Below are 18,566 nucleotides of genomic sequence, written 5' to 3'. Positions count from 1 at the left end.
ATTGCTATAATCTGTTCATCAGAGAATAACAATGAACAATCTGCACTTTCCGCAGAATGTATCGTTGGATTTGATCTGCCTGTCGACTTGTGTTGTCCGCAAGTGAAACAAGAGCCCAGTCCTCACGATTGTCCGCAAGTGCAGTTCCGCGCACAATTGTGGAGTCTCCTATTATGTGTACTATTCTTGTAAGCTGGAAATATTTATGGTCTGATGCCCTAGCACACTATTACTTCCACAAATTTGTTGGTACATGTATCTTGTGTTTCTGTCAGATAAAGCTGTAATATCCCTCTTTTCTGCAACATGTGGCTGAAAAACACATCAGTTTATGTTGAATAAATCGTCGTTTTCCCCCAGCTACGATGAAACTGTACCACTGGTGAAGAAAGTTGTGAATTCTTTACTCTTAATCAAAGAACATATCTACAGGCGTACAACCACGGCTCATGTTATCCACGTGAGATTTTCAGTGCTTGAACGAACAGGCTTTGAAGTTGTACAACTTGCATACAAGTAGTAGCAGAGCTACATCAAAATGACTGGGCGGGCCAGCTTGAAGAAAGCCCAACGTTTTTTACCTCCACGGCCCATTTCTGCTTAAAGGCCCATTGGTTTGCAGCAAAACTGGGCAGGCCACAGCCCAGTTTTGCTTGCACTAAGCTCCGCCAGTGCATACAAGTACCTCATTTCAGTGCATGAACCAACAGGCTTTGAAGTTGTACAACTATCTCACGGCCGCATACTCAAATACAGGTATTTTTATTAATTTTGTACATCAACGAGTGACCTCACAATTTTGATAATTTATGTGTGGGGTCTGTGCTGAACTTCTTGATGTATTCATAGATGTGTTCGCTGATCTCCTGTGCTCTCTCCTGCTGGATGAAGTGTCCGGCATCTTTGATCACCACCACCTCGTCGAGCATGGGCACGTCTCTCTTGAGCCCACCCTTGTGTATGTAGCCTTTGACTCCTGGGTGATGGTATGCCAGGTCACCGTCCCCGACGATGAACTTGGTCGGCACTTGCACTTTCGCTCCGGTCCATGGCGCCATCAGCTCCCAGTTCCTGTGCATATGCATCTTCAGAGGTCACAATTTCCTGATGCATGTAAGGTGCATTGTGGATAGATGATGCAATCCTCTATGTACTGCGAATGTATGACCGTGACTTGTGAGCATGGCCAGTGCCACCGATATATCTAGAATTTGTAATCTACTAGTAGTATACATAGTCTACACAGCACATCATTCTGGGGAGGGTTTATGAATCATGGCAGATTGTTCCTGGCCTTGACTAAAAGTGAGATCATTATTATGGTATATCGCCAATTGCATTCCATGGAGGTTTTGAGTGCTTATGCTTGGTACAGGAGTAAATGATGAGGAGAATGATAATAATCATAAAGATATACTGGCACTCGAACATGGTATCTACTTAAAAGGCAAACATAAACGAATTGGTATATGCTCTTAGTCATGTAATCCTATTCCAGATCTTGGAACACACAAAAAGTTTTTGCCATTAGTTTCATTTTATCAGTACATTACAATCTGATGTTATATGCTGCATCTATCTAGTAGACTATCATTGACTTGCGGAAACACAATCCATCTAGAAATAGATGGTTTAGAAGTTCACTATGCACAGTACTGTGTAGGATAATGTAATGTGTATGAATTGTGCAGGTGATCATCTGATTTCTTGCTAAAACGAGAAGACTTACAGGTCTAGACAGCGGTAGTAATTAAGGCCACCAGCAAAGCCAGTTTTTGCATATACACTTGCTAGGTAACTGACATCCTCCTCGGAGAGCCAAGAAGGCAGTGTTATTTGCTTGTTGCTTGACTGCATTTTTTGGAGGGACATAGCAGAAGAACCTGTGGTTTGAACAGTTATCGCCATTTTGAAGAACCTCTTCAAGTCAAGACTAGCGAATTGTGCCTCATATCCAGGTTCCTGTCAACCAATGCAATAACTTATATAAAGGCAGGTCCTAGAAATCTGTTGCCTGAAACTTGGATTGTAAAGTGTGGACTTGAAAAGAGGCAAGTTAAAATGACGGCGCAGAAATGCAACTAGTCTACATTGAGGTTCGAATTATCAATAAATTCCTCACCTGTTGTCATTGTATATACAATATGTTGGGTGCTCCATGCCAATACATTTATGTTAGTAACTCCTTAATTGCAAGTGATAAACTGCAATTTGCGCAAAAACAGAGAAGCCATCTCAAGGCAGGAAACTGCTATATATAGCAGGTAAGGAAGGACAATTTTGTAGGCACAAACTAAACTAGACCCCTGGAAGATCAATTGACATGAAAAATTAACACAACGGCCAGTACTAAGCTAGACTTCAATATCGTCTGTTTTCTCCTCTTTGAACAAGCAACCATATGCCCAATCAGCCATTTCTTATCTGAATTTGTGAAATTACGGTGAGCCAATGCCCTCCCACACCCGAAATGGATAACAAAAGTGATAGACTTTGTGGATCGGTTCGGCTAGGATTCCGGCAACAGTGATAGGTATTACCTTTCCTTGTGGCTCGAGGAGCTCCGGTTGCCGGCTATGGCGCCGGTGCCGGCGTGATGGCAGAGAGTGGTGGTGGCGGTGCTTCCCATCAGCACTGCACTAACCCTAGATCGGTAGGGGATTAGGTGGGGTGTACAGCGCTGCGACGAACCTCGTGATGCGAGCCGCCGGCCCCCACCTCTTTTTATAGTGCAGGTGACAGGGGCCCGTCACCCATAGTGGGTTGAGCGCCTCCGATCAGGGCGCGGATCTAAGGGCCCGGTGGGCCGTTGGGCCCACACGGTGGAGATCATCCTAACAAAAAGAACCATACTACATAGCAACTATAGAAATCTCAAATCACCATGCCCCGATTTAGGCATTTGCAGCAGGTTTCCTAGCTCTTGTCCCCGGATTGCTCATAAGACAGCGGCCGAACATTGGACAGGAAGCAATCCCGCACCTGGAATTTGCAGACGTAGTAGTCGTCCCCGTAGGCGCGGCGGAAGTAGTCGAGGGGCTTTGCGGAGGGGTGGCGGGGCATGAAGGCGACGCTGAGATTGACGAGCGCGCGCACCCGGTCCGGCCGCAGCAGGCAGAGGTTCCACGACACGATGGCGCCCCAGTCGTGCCCCACCACGAACACCTTCACCGCCGGCACGCCAGTCAGTCAGTCAATCAGCCGCCGCAGGCCGATCTAGCGGCTCGGGGGTCTGGCGGGGGGGTCGGTTACCTGGCGGAGACGGAGGGCGTCGAGGAGCGCGACGAGGTCCCCGACGACGTGGAAGGCGGTGTAGGAGGCGGGGTCGGGCGGCGCGGAGGTTCCCCCGTAGCCGCGGAGGTCGGGGGCGACGCAGCGGTAGCCCCGGGCCGCCAGGTGCCCCATCTGGTGGCGCCACGAGTACCAGAGCTCCGGGAAGCCGTGCACGAAGAGCACCGCGGGCGCCGCGGCGGAGGCCGGGCCGGCCTCCGCGACGTGCATCGTGATGCCGTTCGCCTCCACCTGCCGGTGCCTGATCTCCGGCGCCGCCGCCGCCGCCGCCATGGTCGGACGAACCGGCTGGACTCTGTCGCTTCGAATCGACGGTTGTGTCGTGCAGTGCCGCTTTGGGATGCTGAGCTGAGCTCGGGTGAGACTGTGCCGGGTGGGGAAATGGGACTTGGGCGTTGCTGCCTTTTGACTCAGACGTGTCGACGGGTCTTCACGGTATATAGCTTTAAGAAAATAATAATAATGGCAATGACAAATGTTTTAATAGCAATTTTAGTATTTTTAGAAGAACAACGCGCTTTATTTCATGTGCTCAAGTTTAGGGGATACAAAGATGATCCGGAGGATCGATGAGCCATACATGTCGGCCAATATCTAGGATAGTGGCCATTCTAGCTAATCTATGTGCCTCATCATTGCTTGCGCGTTGTTCGTGGACGAGCTCATAACTCTGAAACTTCTGCTTTTTCTCATTGATCTCCTCCTAAGATCATGCAATACTCACCCAGATAGCCCGGGTTCTTAAGGTCGTTTATGACTCTTAGACAGTCTGATGCAATTCGCATTGTATGAACGACCAAGTCCTCAGCTAGTGCGAGGGCCTCCCTGCATGTATGCCTCCAATGTTGTTGGTTCCATTATTCCATGAAAAACTTCCACCGATGCTCCGATGAAAAGACCAGTCTCACTCTGGCATACAACTCCAACCGCACCTGTATTTGATGATTTTGCTACAGCCCCGTCAACATTCAGTTTGACAATTTTAGTTGTTGCAAGGGTGGCAAATATGACAATTTTCTGTAAGCACGAGCAATCTGATGGTGAAATACAGGATTGCAGTGGAGTTGCCGTACTCGCTAACTAAAATTGTCATGCTCGGCCAACACAAACTATCATCAAAACAGTTCACAAATGGCATCCTCCCCCAGGAAACGTTCGTTGGCTGTTGGGGTTCATAGTTTTGTAGAAACAAACAACCTGAGCACCTGTCAGTGACGAAGTAAAACACTCGAAATCGGTGGCCAATAATTTATAGTTTTACAAAGAAAACTAATAAAGTTAAAATAATGGACAACATCACCCCATGCAGTGCAGGCTTGTAATCCATCATCACCAATTTTAGAGGCTTCGAGACATTGGACCCCATAGAACAACACAGGAGAAGATGTCAAAACCAATAGTCAGTCAATAGCTCTCATTAAAAGACACATAAAACTGCCAATATCTGAAAGCAAATTAACAGATTGGGGGACACAAACTCTCGCAATTTATTTGTGGGTGCCGGTGAGGACTTCGACAAGGTAGAGAGAGACCAAAGAAATCTTATTCCAACACGTAATTGCCGCCGGCACCTCGTCGGTGTCGTCAGGGAAACAAAAACCTAAAAAAGATGGACAAATCCCTACTCCTCTTATCGTTGACAAGGCCGCCAAACAAGGAAGAGGGTGGGGGCCGAGGTGGCAGTGTGTAGGGAAGCTATTGCAGCGGCTAGGATTTCACTCCTGCACATCCGACTAACGACTTGCTTGAGAGGCGTGTGGAGGATGGTGCGTCCTCAGATATGGTTCTCTGAGTCAGCGGTTTTCTTCTACAAGTTTGGTTCGTTAGCGTTGTCCTACAGAGTGGATGGCGTGGCTATGCATCTTGGTGAGTAACGCTACACCCACCAAAGCTTACTGGGATTTTGGGAGCAATTTTGACTTGGCAAGTTGTCATTGGATTATGGGGGGTTAAAATCAGAAGGGGGTGGTAGAGAGAATTACAGGAAGGGCCTGTAGTTTAAGCATTTTTGCGTCTTGGTTTACCGGCTCCGGTTTCGACCAACGATGGCTGGCCACATTCAGCTTCATCGGGGTGCATGTGAGAGTTGTATTCCTCGAATCCGTCTGGCCGAGGAAGAAAATCCTATACGACCGGGTCGTATCGTTTCAGTCGGGAGACCCACTCAATCGAGCGCCACATGGTTGCGCGAATCTTGACGCAACAACGTAACTTCTTCCCTGATTCCCTTTGCCAAATCTCGATTATCACCTTGCTTCGCTCGTTCCCGACGGCAAAGTCATTGCGGCAAGACGGTGATAACACAGCAAGAGGGCAACAACCAACCAGCAATCTCCATTGGCGTACATCTTCCTTGACTAGATTGATTTTCTTGGACTGCACCGGTGCCCAGACAAGTGAGAGGGCTCATGACGGCGGCGAGCAGTGGAGTCACGCCGATGGCGAGCAACAGACTTGCTCGGCGTCAGGAGCCTGCCCTCGGCCGACGGGGCTGAGCAGTATGATTGTGCCGGCGTCGAATAGTTTGGACACGGCCAATCGGACAAGCAGCCTGGACGCACGATGTGAGCAGAGGAAAACCACGTCGGCGGCGAGAAGTTTGGCTTCGTCGGCGGCGGGCGGAGCTAGCACCAGCGGCGGGTTGGGATGGTTTGGGAGTGGCCAGGACGTTCGGTTTCGTCGCAAGGCATTGGGGAAGAAGGCAGCCTGTTGCTTTGAGATTCACAATGCCACATGTCGTGCAAGTGAGTGGGTCTCCCGACTGAAACGATACGACCCGGGTCGTGTAGGTTTTTTTTTTCCTGGCCGAATATGGGGTACTATACAGGTTTTCTCTAGGACAGCGATCCGCTAATGCAGATGGTGTGCATCAACGACTTTTTGGTCGCTGCTTCTACAAGTTTCTTAGTTTCAACAAGTTCACTTCGCCAAGACAGAGGCTTAGAAACATGAGGAAGGAGACTCCGGCACCCTAAAAAATGTTTACTTCTTTCAACTTCTGTAAGGTGTTTTTATTTGCACTGCCGAGCTTAATATACGGCGTTTGCCCTTTTATTAGAAAGAGAAAAGGAATTCTGACGTGACCATGCATACGCATGGCCATGGGCATGCACAGACACAGCTCCGTCGATCGAGCAGAGCAATTATTATCCACGGTAACTGATGAGATGAATCGACAGGCCAACGAACAAGCAATGAAAGTACGAAACGACCGATGATCAAACCGACAACACAGGACCAACGATCCACTGGTCTACTGAAACGTGATGCACGGATGTGTTTTCTTTTTCAGCATTTCTTCAGAACTTGGCGATGAAGTCGTGGATGTGGTCGCTGACCTCCTGCGCCCGCTCCTGCTGGATGAAGTGGCCGGCGCCGGGGACGACGACCAGCTCCTCCAGCAGCGGCACGTCCGCCTTGAGCCCGCCCTTGTGCAGGTAGTCCTGTATCCCGGCGTAGTGGTACGTCAGGTCGCCGTCCCCCACGATGAACTTGGTCGGCACCGCCACCTTGGCGTCCGCCCACGGCGCCGCCAGCTCCCAGTTCCGGTCCATGTTGCGGTAGTAGTTGATGGCGCCCGTGAAGCCCGTCTTCTCGAACGCCGCGGCGAAGTAGTCGATGTCCGCCTCCGTGAGCCACGGCGGGAGCGCCTCGGCGTCGTCGTCGCCGCCGTCCTTGGGCTCCTTGCCCGCCGCGCGCTCGCTGAAGCGGTCGCTCAGGATCCGCGTCATCAGGTGCCTCGCGTGCGCCGGCGCGAACTCCTTCTCCGCCACCCCCGGCTCCTGCACCACGTCGCCGTTGGTTAATTCTCAGTCGATCGGAACCTACTGCATGCATGGTGCAGAGTAGAGTAGACAGAGCACGTATGAGCAGGTGAGGAGATGAACAGGAGACCTGGAAGCGGCAGATGTAGTAGGTCGGGCCGTAGGCTTGGTTGAAGTAGTCGGTGGTCTTGACGGCGGCGGCGCCGGCGCGGATGAAGACGTGGCGCATGAAGGCGACGCTGGTGTTGACGAGCGCCGTCACCCGGTCCGGGCGGAAGAGGCAGAGGTACCAGGCGATGATGGCGCCCCAGTCGTGCCCCACCACGAACACCTTCAAACCATTCATTCATCAGAATCAATCAGATCATGGTCAGTAAATATACTCCGTTCGATTTGATCTGCTCCATGGGCAGGCTCCGTGGACAGTGCTGACAGACATACCCATCATCCATCGTCGTACCAAAATACTCTTGGAAAACGGATTATTCTCAAGCCCCCAGTGTTACCCATTGAACCAGTGATGATGGGCAGAGCAGATCGATCCCTACGTAGTACAGTTTTGTTCACTCTTTTTTGCCGGCCGGGCCGGAGTAATAATAATGCATGAAAAAATCCACGTGCATGGCAGGGACACAGACAGTGTATAATACTCCACTACACTGTGCTACTATACTGCTAGTGAGTACTATACGATGTGTACAGCACATGCCATTGCACCACTGTGGAAGATGCCTCTCTGACAGCCCTACTTGTCTATACATTTTTTCTAAATTGATCGAACGAACGTGGGCTGCCAACCTATAAACTACTAGTGTATGATATACGTACGCCATTTACTCAAACTCGTGTCGTGTTATGTTATGCATTCATTCCCTCTTTCAGCAGGGCCCACACGACATGTCGGTGTCACTAGTAGTTTAGCGTGTTACTCAAACTCGTGTGTGTAGCAAGACTCTTATCCTCACGAAATTGGATTTTTTGTTCAAAAGGACCATCTGCCGAGTCAAATTGACAAAAAAGACTACCTTTGAATTTTTTTGACAAAAGAGACCAGTTAGGCCGTGGCGGCAGGCGCGTCAGCCGGCACGTGGCATGTGCCGCCAGTGGGTGAGGCGGCGGGACCTGCCGCCACTATAGCAGGCGGCAGCCCTTGAATTACCGGCGAGACCAGCTACTGCAACGGAATTGGATGGGCTGGTGGGCCCTGCCGCCACACACTGTTGTGTCATTCTACTCTCTGTTTTACTCTTTTTTTTTCGACAAAGGCTCTCTGTTTTACTTGGTTTAGCAAGTGTGAAAATATGCGAGTTTGACTGAAATTTAAATCAATTTGAAGACCGATTTTGAAGATGTTGCAGTTGAAGAAAAGATAGATCCAGATGAGATCTATCCATTTTTATGCTTTTCGCTTACATGCATGGTGGCTTGTACTTTCCAAATGCTACAAAACACTCCCCAAACTTATTATCACATGCCTAATAAAGCAGAGAATATAAAGTTACGACTAATCATACAGTACGAAACCATGGTGCATGTGAGCGAAAAACACAAAAATGAATACATCTTATCTTGATCTATCTTTTCTTCAACTATATCATCTTCAAAATCGACCTTTAAATTGATTCAAATCTCAGTCAAACGTGCCTATTTCACACTAGCTAACAACACATGAAGAACAAAGAATAAAACGAGAGAGCTGGCTGCTGCTGCTGCAGACCTGCCGCCACGGTGTGTAGCGGCGAGGCCCATCAACCACAGGCTGTTCCGTTCCAGCAGCAGGCCTCGCCGTATGTCGTGGCGGCAGGTGCGGCACGTGCCACGTGTCGCCTGCCGCCATGGTCTAGCTGGTTTTTTTTGTTAAAAAAATTCAGAGATAGTCTTTTTTGTTAATTTGACTCGGCAGATTGTTCTTTTGGACAAAAAAACTTTTTTGTTAATTTGACTCGGCAAATGGTTCTTTTGGACAAAAAATCATGAAATTGCTCCATGCACGACACAAGTGGCCGATCTATGCACGACACGTAAATCGAGCGGCCGACGCTCTTCTCAATCAACGTTTGTCCGGTCAGATTTAATCCATCGTCTGTGCATAGTCTAATTTCATTGTGTGTGTAGCAAGACTCTTATCCTCACGCAAATCGCAACATCGTCTGGCCACTTGTCACAGGGCAAACAAAAAGAAACAAGACATCCTTTTCCATCACGTGGCAGATCCGCCACTAGATAAACAACCTATGCAGCGGCCGCCGCCTCTGCACTGTCAACGAAAGTGAGAAGGAAAATACTCTACCAGTGAAAAGAAGAAAGAAGATTTGCTTTCAAGTTGATCGCGCTCGTGAACGTCACATTCCTAGCGGCGGAAAGAAGAAAAAAGGGGACCTGACAAACTTGTTTTGGAGAAACAATTCAGTTGGTTTGTTCGCTGATGGACACGACAGAACAACAAACTAATTGTCCTGACAAACAATCAGACTACTAAGAGAGTGTTTGTTTCCAGACATTTATTGGTTTAGGAATTTAATCTAAACCAAATCAAACAGGAGGAACTTATAGAGACTTAAATTAAGCATTTGAGACTTATGAAATAAGACTTTCAAGGAGGACTTATAAAGACTTATGAACCAAACAAGCGCTAATAGCGTCTCGGCGAGACCGAATAAAGTAATCTTTCGCCGGGAGGGGCCGTACAGAGCACAGTGCAGGCGGTACATGCATGGTGGTATGGTGTCACACTTTCACATGGGGAGATGCCAATTTATTGGTGTGCGTCCTTGTTGCAAGCAGAGTTCTTTAAGAAACAGAGCAAAGGAGTCCATGGTGGCATTTTTTTCTCGTTCGCTGGCGCCCGTGACTGTCACATTCTTTTTTTTTTGAAGGGGTGACTGTCACATTCTGGAGCCGTGATGGAACGGAACGGAACGCTGCTCCATCCGTGAGAGTGAGACGGACCGCGACCCGCACCCGCACCCGCACCCAACGGAACGGGACGCGTCCCCGACACTGATGGAGCAGCAGCGTTGGGCGGGATGCGATGCATGACTAAACTAATTACTACTACTTGACGTGGCTTTGATTGGCCTTGGCGCGTACCTTGCCGATGCCGAGGGCGTCGAGCAGCGCGACGGCGTCGCCGACGACGTGGAAGGCGGTGTAGGACGCGACGTCGGCCGGCGCCTCCGTGCCGCCGTAGCCGCGCAGGTCGGGCGCCACGCACCGGTAGCCCCGCGCGGCGAGGTGCGCCATCTGGTGCCGCCACGAGTACCACAGCTCCGGGAAGCCGTGCAGGAACAGCACCGCCCGCCCGTCCTCCGGCCCGGACTCCGCCACGTGCATCGCGATGCCGTTCGCCTCCACCGTCCGGTGCCTGATCGCCGCCTCCCCCGCCGCCGCGCCGCCGCCCTGAGCTTGCGCTGCCTCCACGCCGTTCACCGCTCCCGCCATCCTCTCCCTCTCTCTCAAGCTAGAGCTAGGCGTGTGTGTGTTGGGTTGGGTTGTGTTTGCGGTGGACACGGGAGCGGGGCGGCCGGGTGGTATTTATGCCGGTGCCGCTCCAGTTCGGCGCCGGAAGGACGAGCGTGCACGTGAACGGCTTCAGTGTGAAGACACACGAGGCGCCAGAAGTGGGATGGTCAGACTGAAAATGTACCACACTTGACTGACGTGCCCTCTGACGCACTCGCTCACCGCTCACGAGGCGACGTGTCAACTGTCCGCGGCGCCACTCCAGCCGGCCGGCCGGTGATGGGTGCAGTGCCACAAGATTCGTCTTGATTGAACAGCTTTCCGGCGAAGGATCGCTTGGATATCCACGTCTGGTGTGGTATGCTTGGATCGCGTGGATTTCAAGGTTTAATTCGTGGGATTCCCGCGGATGCTCCCACGTTTTCTTCTCGCTGGAGTACGCCCTATATGACGTATATTGATAATACAGTATTAAAAATTACAATATCTTGTGGATGCCCATATTGATTATAAGAGATTGTGGGAAATAAAAATCAGTCAAGATGCTCACTCATTTTCTACCTTCTACTGGAGGGGTTGTTTCGAACACAAGGACAACCTCGCAAGTCGTGGAGGGTAAGAGCATCTCCAACGCCACCGACCCTCACACATCCCGCAATCGTCCGGACCGTGGGAGCCATCTAAGGTGGTTCTATATGGATCCGCGATGTAGTCGGACACGTTTCCTCCCGTAAACCGGAGACAAACAGCGAGGGAGGGGGGGAGGGTATGCTGGAGTCCGGACCGATCCCAAGTCCACTTCTGATCTCTCTGGCCCACCAAAAACCACTCCTCCCTCCTGCACGTGCTTTCTGCCTGGTGCCAGCTACCCGCATTCATGCTGCTATCGAGCGCACCGCTTCACATCGAAAATGGCTCAAAGCGGACGCCACATTCCACTGCCCCCGCCATTGAAGCGGTGTGCCGGCCGAGGACGTCGCTCGCTGCACGCCTCCTCGCCGCATTCAAACGTCTCTGTTAAACCCGCATGGAAGCCGAGAAATATACTCATGCCACACGTTCGTTTTATGAGCGGGCCGACATTAAACACAACGCCGACCGAGCTCCGCCCGTTCGCCCTCTATTTAAACGAGGCTATACGTCGTGCAAGAATCCCCCCCCCCCCCCTCGTCGCTCCCCCATCTCCTCCTTCACCATTTGTCCATTTTCTCCACTCTTCCGATGGCACCCGACGTGCCGGAAGAGCAGTTCTCCAGCATAAAAGTCGGTTGGGTGGCCCATCGAGCCCGCCGTATCCGGCGAGGCAGCTCGCTGCTCGACCTTCCCTTACCTAGCCCGACGGAGCCAGTTGTCGCCCCAAGCCGACGCGTGGTTCAGCAACTCGCCGATCGAAGCCAACTCGCGGAGGAGTGGTGAGTTGCTCCATCCTAGCACGGCGGGGAGCACGACGGCTCGGGCATCGCCGCATCCAGTGCCTGCGACTGCACCATTGTTGTCGCTTGAAGCTACGTCGGTATTTCTCCAAAGGGGAAGGGTTGATGCATCACAACGACGGTAAGTATTTCCCTCAGATATGAAATCAAAGTTATTGAACCAGTAGGAGAACCAAGCAACACAACATAAACAGCCCCTGCACACAAATAACAAATACTCGCAACCCGATGTGTTAAAGGGGTTGTCAATCCCTTTCGGGTAACGGTGCCAGAAATTGGTGCATTGACGGGAGAAAGTTATAAATATTGATAGATCGAACGCCAAATAAAATAAATAAGAATAAATTGCAGCAAAGTATTTTTGTATTTTTAGTTTAATAGATCTAAAAATAAAAGGCAAATAAAATAGATCGCAAAGGCAAATATATGTGAAAGAGGCCCGGGGGCCGTAGGTTTTACTAGTGACTTCTCTCGAGAAATATAGCAAATGGTGGGTGAATAATTTACTGTTGGGAAATTGATAGAACTTCAAATAATCATGAAAATATCCAGGCAATGATCATTACATAGGCATCACGTTCAAGATTAGTAGACCGACTCTTGCCTGCATCTACTACTATTACTCCACACATTGCCCGCTATCCAACATGCATCTAGTGTATTAAGTTCATGAAGAAACAGAGTAATGCAATAAGAACGATGACATGGTGTAGACAATATCTATCTATGTAGAGATAGACCCCATTGTTTTTTCCTTAGTAGCAATGATACATACGTGTCGGTTCCCTTTCTGTCACTGGGATCAAGCACCGTAAGATCGGACACACTACAAAGCACCTCTTCCTATTGCAAGATAAATAGATCAAGTTGGCCAAACAAAACCCAAATATCGAAGAAGAAATACGAGGCTATAAGAGATCATGCATAAAAAGAGTTCAAAGAAACTCAAATACTTTCATGGATATAAAAAGATAGATCTGATCATAAACTTAAAGTTTATCGATCTCAATAAACACACCGCAAAAGAGTTACATAATATGGATCTTCAAGAGACCATTGTATTGATAATTCAGAGAGAGAGAGGAAGTCATCTAACTACTAACTACGGACCCGAAGGTCTACAAAGAACTACTCACGCATCATCGGAGAGGCACCAATGGAGGTGGTGAACCCCATCCGAGATGGTGTCTAGATTGGATCTGGTGGTTCTGGACTCTGCGGCGGCTGGATGAATATTTCGTTGACTCCCCCAGGGTTTTGGGAATATTGGGGTATTTATAGAGCAAAGAGGCGGTCGGGGGGGGGGGGGGCACCGAGGTGGACACAACCCACTAGGGCGCGCCTGGGCTCCTCGCGCGCCCTGGTGGGTTGTGCTCTCCTCGGAGCACCCCCGAGGCGCAGCCATGGCCCATTACGTGTCCTCTGGTCTATAAAAAATCTCCATAAAGTTTCGTGGCATTTGGACTCCGTTTGGTATTGATTTTCTGCGATGTAGAAAACATGAAAAAAATAGCAACTGGCACCTGACACTATGTCAATAGGTTAGTACCAAAAAATGATATAAAATGACTATAAAATGATTATAAAAACATCTAAGATTGATAATATAACATCATGGAACAATAAAAAATTATAGATACGTTGGAGACGTATCAACCATCCGTCATCGACGCGCGCGTAGCTGCACCATGCACACAGAGAAAGAAGTCAGCTGCACGGATGTCGACGAGGTGCCGGCCAACACGTCCACGCCAGCCACCATCATCGAGGAGAAGTAGCACACGGGAGGCCGCCGCTTGTATCCCATGAAGGCCACCGCTGGTGACCTGGTCGGTTCTCCTTTATCTCAGACCATCCTGGGTACCCGCCTGAGCTCAACGGAAGCACCCTTCCCCTCCGGTTGAATCACACTCTTTGCCGCTCCGATAAGCGGCGCAGCCAGACATAGGAAATATACGGGGGAAGAATATGCCTCTGGATCTCCTGGCAGTCCGGTTAGCGGGCTGCCGGACATGGGAAAGACAAAGGGATCCGCCGCGGCCGGTCGTAGACTAGTGTAGTGTATCCGTGCCATGCGAGTAGAGCTCTGCACGACCGTATGCGCACATAGCTTTAGCTTTTTAGTTGAAAACATGTCCAAAATGTAACCATTTTCGTCCGGTTTGTATGAAATCTGTCATGTTTATATGAAATCCACCTTGTTTGCATGAATTTCATCTGGTTTGTTGAAAAAGAGTCTAAAATGTATGCGGCTACGGTTGGATGGCATCCTCCCGCATTCATGTCCATGGACTGGTCCCCCCTGTCCGCGGGCAGACGCAGGAGGAAATTTGCACCGGGGGGAGGGGACTTTACGGGAGTATGGACCGCTGTGACGCCCGCTTCCGACAAACCTGGCCCAACCAAAGCCATCTCCCTTGCCCGCGCTCTTTCCCGCCAAAGCGGCCGCTCCGCATTGATGTCGGCCTAGAGCAGACATGACCTCTCACTGGCGCTGACATTGAAGCGGCTCACCCACCGAGAGTGCCGCCCGCTGCATACGCCTTCTCTCCTCATTGAAAGTGCATCCATCTGTCGGCTTACCTCCATTAAACCAGGTCGAGTGCTGAGGAACCTACTCCGGCCCCTCGAGCACTACACATTTGTCCCTCTGCGAGCCGACTTTAAACTCCTCTCTGATTGACGCCTCGCATCCGCCTACTAGTTAAGTATGGCCAGGCGTCGGGCAAGAACCACATCACACCTCCGCCCTCCAGCTCCTCCTTACACCACACCCACCATCGCCTTCTCAGGCTCCACAATCCTCTGGGAAAGCCTCTTGTCCGAGTAAAAGTAGGAGATCGCCGCCATTGCAGCCGGCTGGGTTGCCCGATGAGCCGGAGCAGGCGCCACCACCATCGCCATGTTGTCCTCGCCCGACCACATTGGCCAACGCCGTCTCCCAACAAATCCGCCGCGAGTGATCGCGACTACGCACCCAACAGACAAAGGGAGGCCACTCTTCCCCTCCCGCTGAAGCATATCCCTCAGTGGCCCACGACAGTCCGATGAGCGGGCTGCTGGACATAGGAAAGACATGTTGTGGGAATGGAGATTCGCTGCGACCGGCCTTAGACTAGTTTTAGCCTACTCTAACATATTTTAGTTAAAATATGTTCAAAATGTAAATATTTTCATCTGATTTGTATGAAAACCATTCGGTTTGCATGTAATTCGTCCAGTTAGTCGAAAACATGATTTAAAATGTATGTGGATAGCTTTGACTGGAAGGCTCACCCATTAGTGTTCGTGGTCTGGTCCTCCCCGGTCCGCCGGCGGATGCGGTGTCGGGTTTGCGGGGAAGCGTTGAAGATGCCCTAAAAAAGCAGACGTTGTGTGTTTTGCATTGTGAAAATCGATCAAACAACTATTTTGCAGGGCAAACCGAGGATTGAAATATCAAGCTAATTTGAATATTACATACACCATGGGAAAGCAAAGTACTATTTTAAAGAGAGTTTGAGTGGGTCTAAATTCCCTACGAAATGTAGTGAAAACAAATCTGTAAGAAAAAAAAATTGCATGTATGATTTGATCATATAAACCAAACGACTATGTATGAAAAATCGGAAGGATTCTAATTCTCCAAAACTTGTATGAAAATTATTTCAATCGAAGAGGCCTTGGTGTAAGTTTGCGCATGATGCATGCTTGTTGGTGGAGGTGGCTTCTAATTATCCAACTGTAAACGGTTTGGTTATCGATTGTGAGGCATACAAAAGAGGTTTTGATCCAATGTCCTAATGGAGACGGCGAGCCTGTGTTGGGCTCTTTGGTTATGCCAAAATGATTTGGTTTTCATGATATATGTTTCTTTTCCACTTATGCAGTCATGTTCACATTGGCTCTGGTCTTTGCCTCAGCGTCGAAGCACATGGAGCTTTTTATGGCAGCATGTACGAGTGTGTTTGATACCATTCTCATCTCAACCTAGCATGATTGTTTTCCTTTGATACATGCTGAATACATGCATCTACTATTGTTTGGTAGCGATGTATGTGTTGAGACTTGTTGATCTGAGACATTGTTTTGTAGCCTTCATTTGTTTAGACATGCTGAACAATTTTGAATTGTGAATAATTTTTTGTCTGAGAACAAAATTTGAAAACCGTGAACATTTTTTGAATATGTGAATATTTTTTTTGAACATTTCCTGAAAATTCAAATAGATTTTGGAATTTCGAACATTTTATATATTTTTTAAAATCTGAACACTTTTATGAATATTTAAACAACATTTGAGAATCTGAAGATTTTTTTATTTTTCTGAGCTTTTTTCAAAAATTGAAACATACTTAGGAAATTTGAAAATATAGTTTTTTAAACTCTAATTTTCTTAAATCTAATTAAAAACATGTTTTAAAATTCCTAAACAATTTTTAAAATTAAAAAATTTGAAAACCAGCAAATTTGAATTTCTGAACGATTTTCTGAAACATGATGTCGCTCGCTTCGCTCGTGCATGCTGACCAGCGAACGGTTGATGGGGTGTTCTCTCTTCATGCATGCTATGAGCGTATTTGGGTTGAGCTCGTGCATACTAAAGAGGCCCCTGGCAGACTATCAAGCATCCAAAAGTAGTTTACTAGGGAACTTTTGCCCTCATGCACACTACCAAATACACATAGGACTCTTATTACCTTAGGCTATGTACTTTGTGTCAAATTATGTAAGCTTTATCTTTTGCATGAACTCGTGTGTTAGCGTGTGGGCATCTTGTTATATATTCCCTTCATTCCCCAATTGTTGTCATATAAATTGGGTCAAAAAGTCAATGTTATCTAAGTTTGACCATGAATATATAGAAAAGCTTGAAGATGAGCAATATCAAATCAATATTAATATATCCATCATTAGATATATTTTCATAATGTATTTATTCAATATTTAGTAAGGCTCGTCTTCCCTACCCAGACCAGTTTTCTTTTTATTCCGTTTTTTTTGTTTTCTCCTTTTTTTCATTTTATTTTTCTTCATCATTTTTGTTTTCTCTTTTCTTGTTTACATTTTATTTAAAACTCAAGAATATTTTTTCATCTTCACAATTTTTTTAATTTGCAAACATTGATTGATTTCTTTAATATTTTTTGAAACATGCAAAAAAATTTGAATTCACGAACATCTTTTGATTCCAAGAACAAGTATTGAATCCATGATTTGTTTTGAATTCATGAACAGTTTTTATATTCACAAAAGCTTTTTAAACTCACGAACAATTTTTGAGAAATCACGAATAATTTTCAAAATTATGAACAATTTTAATTTGCAAATCGTAAAATATGAAAAATTCACAATATTATTTCAAATCATGATCTTATTTTTTGAAGTTATCAAAAAACCTTTTAAATCATGAATACTCTTTTAATTCTCTAACATTTCTCGAAGTCATGAACATTATTTTTGTTCGCAAACATTTGTTGAAATCATGAAAAAATTGAAACCATGGAAATCTTTTGACTTCTCGGACATTTATGTATTGGCAAACATTTTTTAATTCCTGAAGAAAATTTGAAGTCATGAACATTTTTTAAATTTGGAATTTGGGAACGTTTTTTGAAATTCAATTTGCTTTCGAAGTACCAAAGATTTTTTATGAAGCAAAAAAAATGAAAGGACAAAAACAGGGAACCCAGTCCCATAATGTATTTTTTTTCTGTTTTCATTCAGTTTTTCAGAAGAACATGGAGAAATATATTTTAGAAGAGTGTAAATTTATTTTGAACATTTGCGAGTATTTCTTGGAAAGCCTAATATATTTTGTGAACGCAAACTCCTTTCCACATTGCGAATATTTTATTGTAAACATAGAGAATTTTGGAATTTATTTATAGTGGACATTTTGTTAGTATTTTTTTGAAAAGCATGGGCATTTTGTGTAACTATCAACAGCTTTTGAAATTCCTAATGTTTTCTTGGAAAACACGATCATTTTTTCTTGCAAAAGATGCAGTTATTTTTTGAATGACTAACATTATTTCAAAAGTGCAAACATTTTTTGAAAACACGATTATTTTAGCAAAAAATGAACTTGTAAAATTATTTTCTGAAACATTTTTAAAATATTCAGAAAATGAGAAAAAGGGAAAAAACTGAACACATTTGAAATATTTTTAAAATTATAAAAAAGAATTTTAAAAGAAAAAGAAAAAATGGTATAGAATAAAAAGTAACACAAAAAGGCGAAGCTATAATTTCCAGATGGTTCACAAAACCGGGCTGTTTGCACCTAGAATACGGTAAAAGTTGGTCGGCCTATCTCTCGCCGCTCGGTCGTTCGTCTGTGCGATGCACCGACAATTTGACGCAATATGCCTCAAAATAGGTTTTGCCCCCAAATATTTGAGGTTTGCCATCAAATATCTCGCACGTTATGATGATGAGATCTATGGGGTAGACCCATGAAGAGGATTTGGCCCAGGAGGATCAAACAACTCGAGTCTTCGTCAAGAGAATCACTCAGGCCGATAGCACGAAGACCACTCGGCTGACGTGCGCCAGAACGTTCATCCAAGTGAATTAGTTATATCATGACATGATCAAGACAAATGGTAACAATCACAGTTACTGCATCGTTATT

At 47.0% G+C, this 18,566-nt stretch overlaps 1 protein-coding gene across 1 annotated transcript; it reads right to left on the bottom strand.

Annotated features, from left to right (window-relative positions):
• Positions 1 to 672: 672 nt before the first annotated feature.
• On the bottom strand, positions 673 to 10,608 carry LOC125554915. The gene is made up of 9 exons (XM_048718288.1): positions 10,146 to 10,608; positions 7,186 to 7,386; positions 6,594 to 7,073; positions 5,746 to 5,997; positions 4,224 to 4,308; positions 3,253 to 3,734; positions 2,983 to 3,165; positions 1,730 to 1,962; positions 673 to 1,071 (listed from the first exon to the last, which is right to left on the bottom strand). The coding sequence occupies exons 1-9, from the start codon at positions 10,494 to 10,496 to the stop codon at positions 792 to 794; spliced, it is 2,547 nt and encodes an 848-aa protein (XP_048574245.1). The 5' UTR covers positions 10,497 to 10,608; the 3' UTR covers positions 673 to 791.
• Between the last annotated feature and the right edge of the window lie 7,958 nt (positions 10,609 to 18,566).

Source organism: Triticum urartu, chromosome 4 (assembly GCF_003073215.2).
Source record: "Triticum urartu cultivar G1812 chromosome 4, Tu2.1, whole genome shotgun sequence".
Classification (NCBI taxonomy): domain Eukaryota; kingdom Viridiplantae; phylum Streptophyta; class Magnoliopsida; order Poales; family Poaceae; genus Triticum; species Triticum urartu.
Note: the sequence above shows the minus strand (reverse complement) of the source record. Positions and strands in the feature narration are given on the sequence as shown.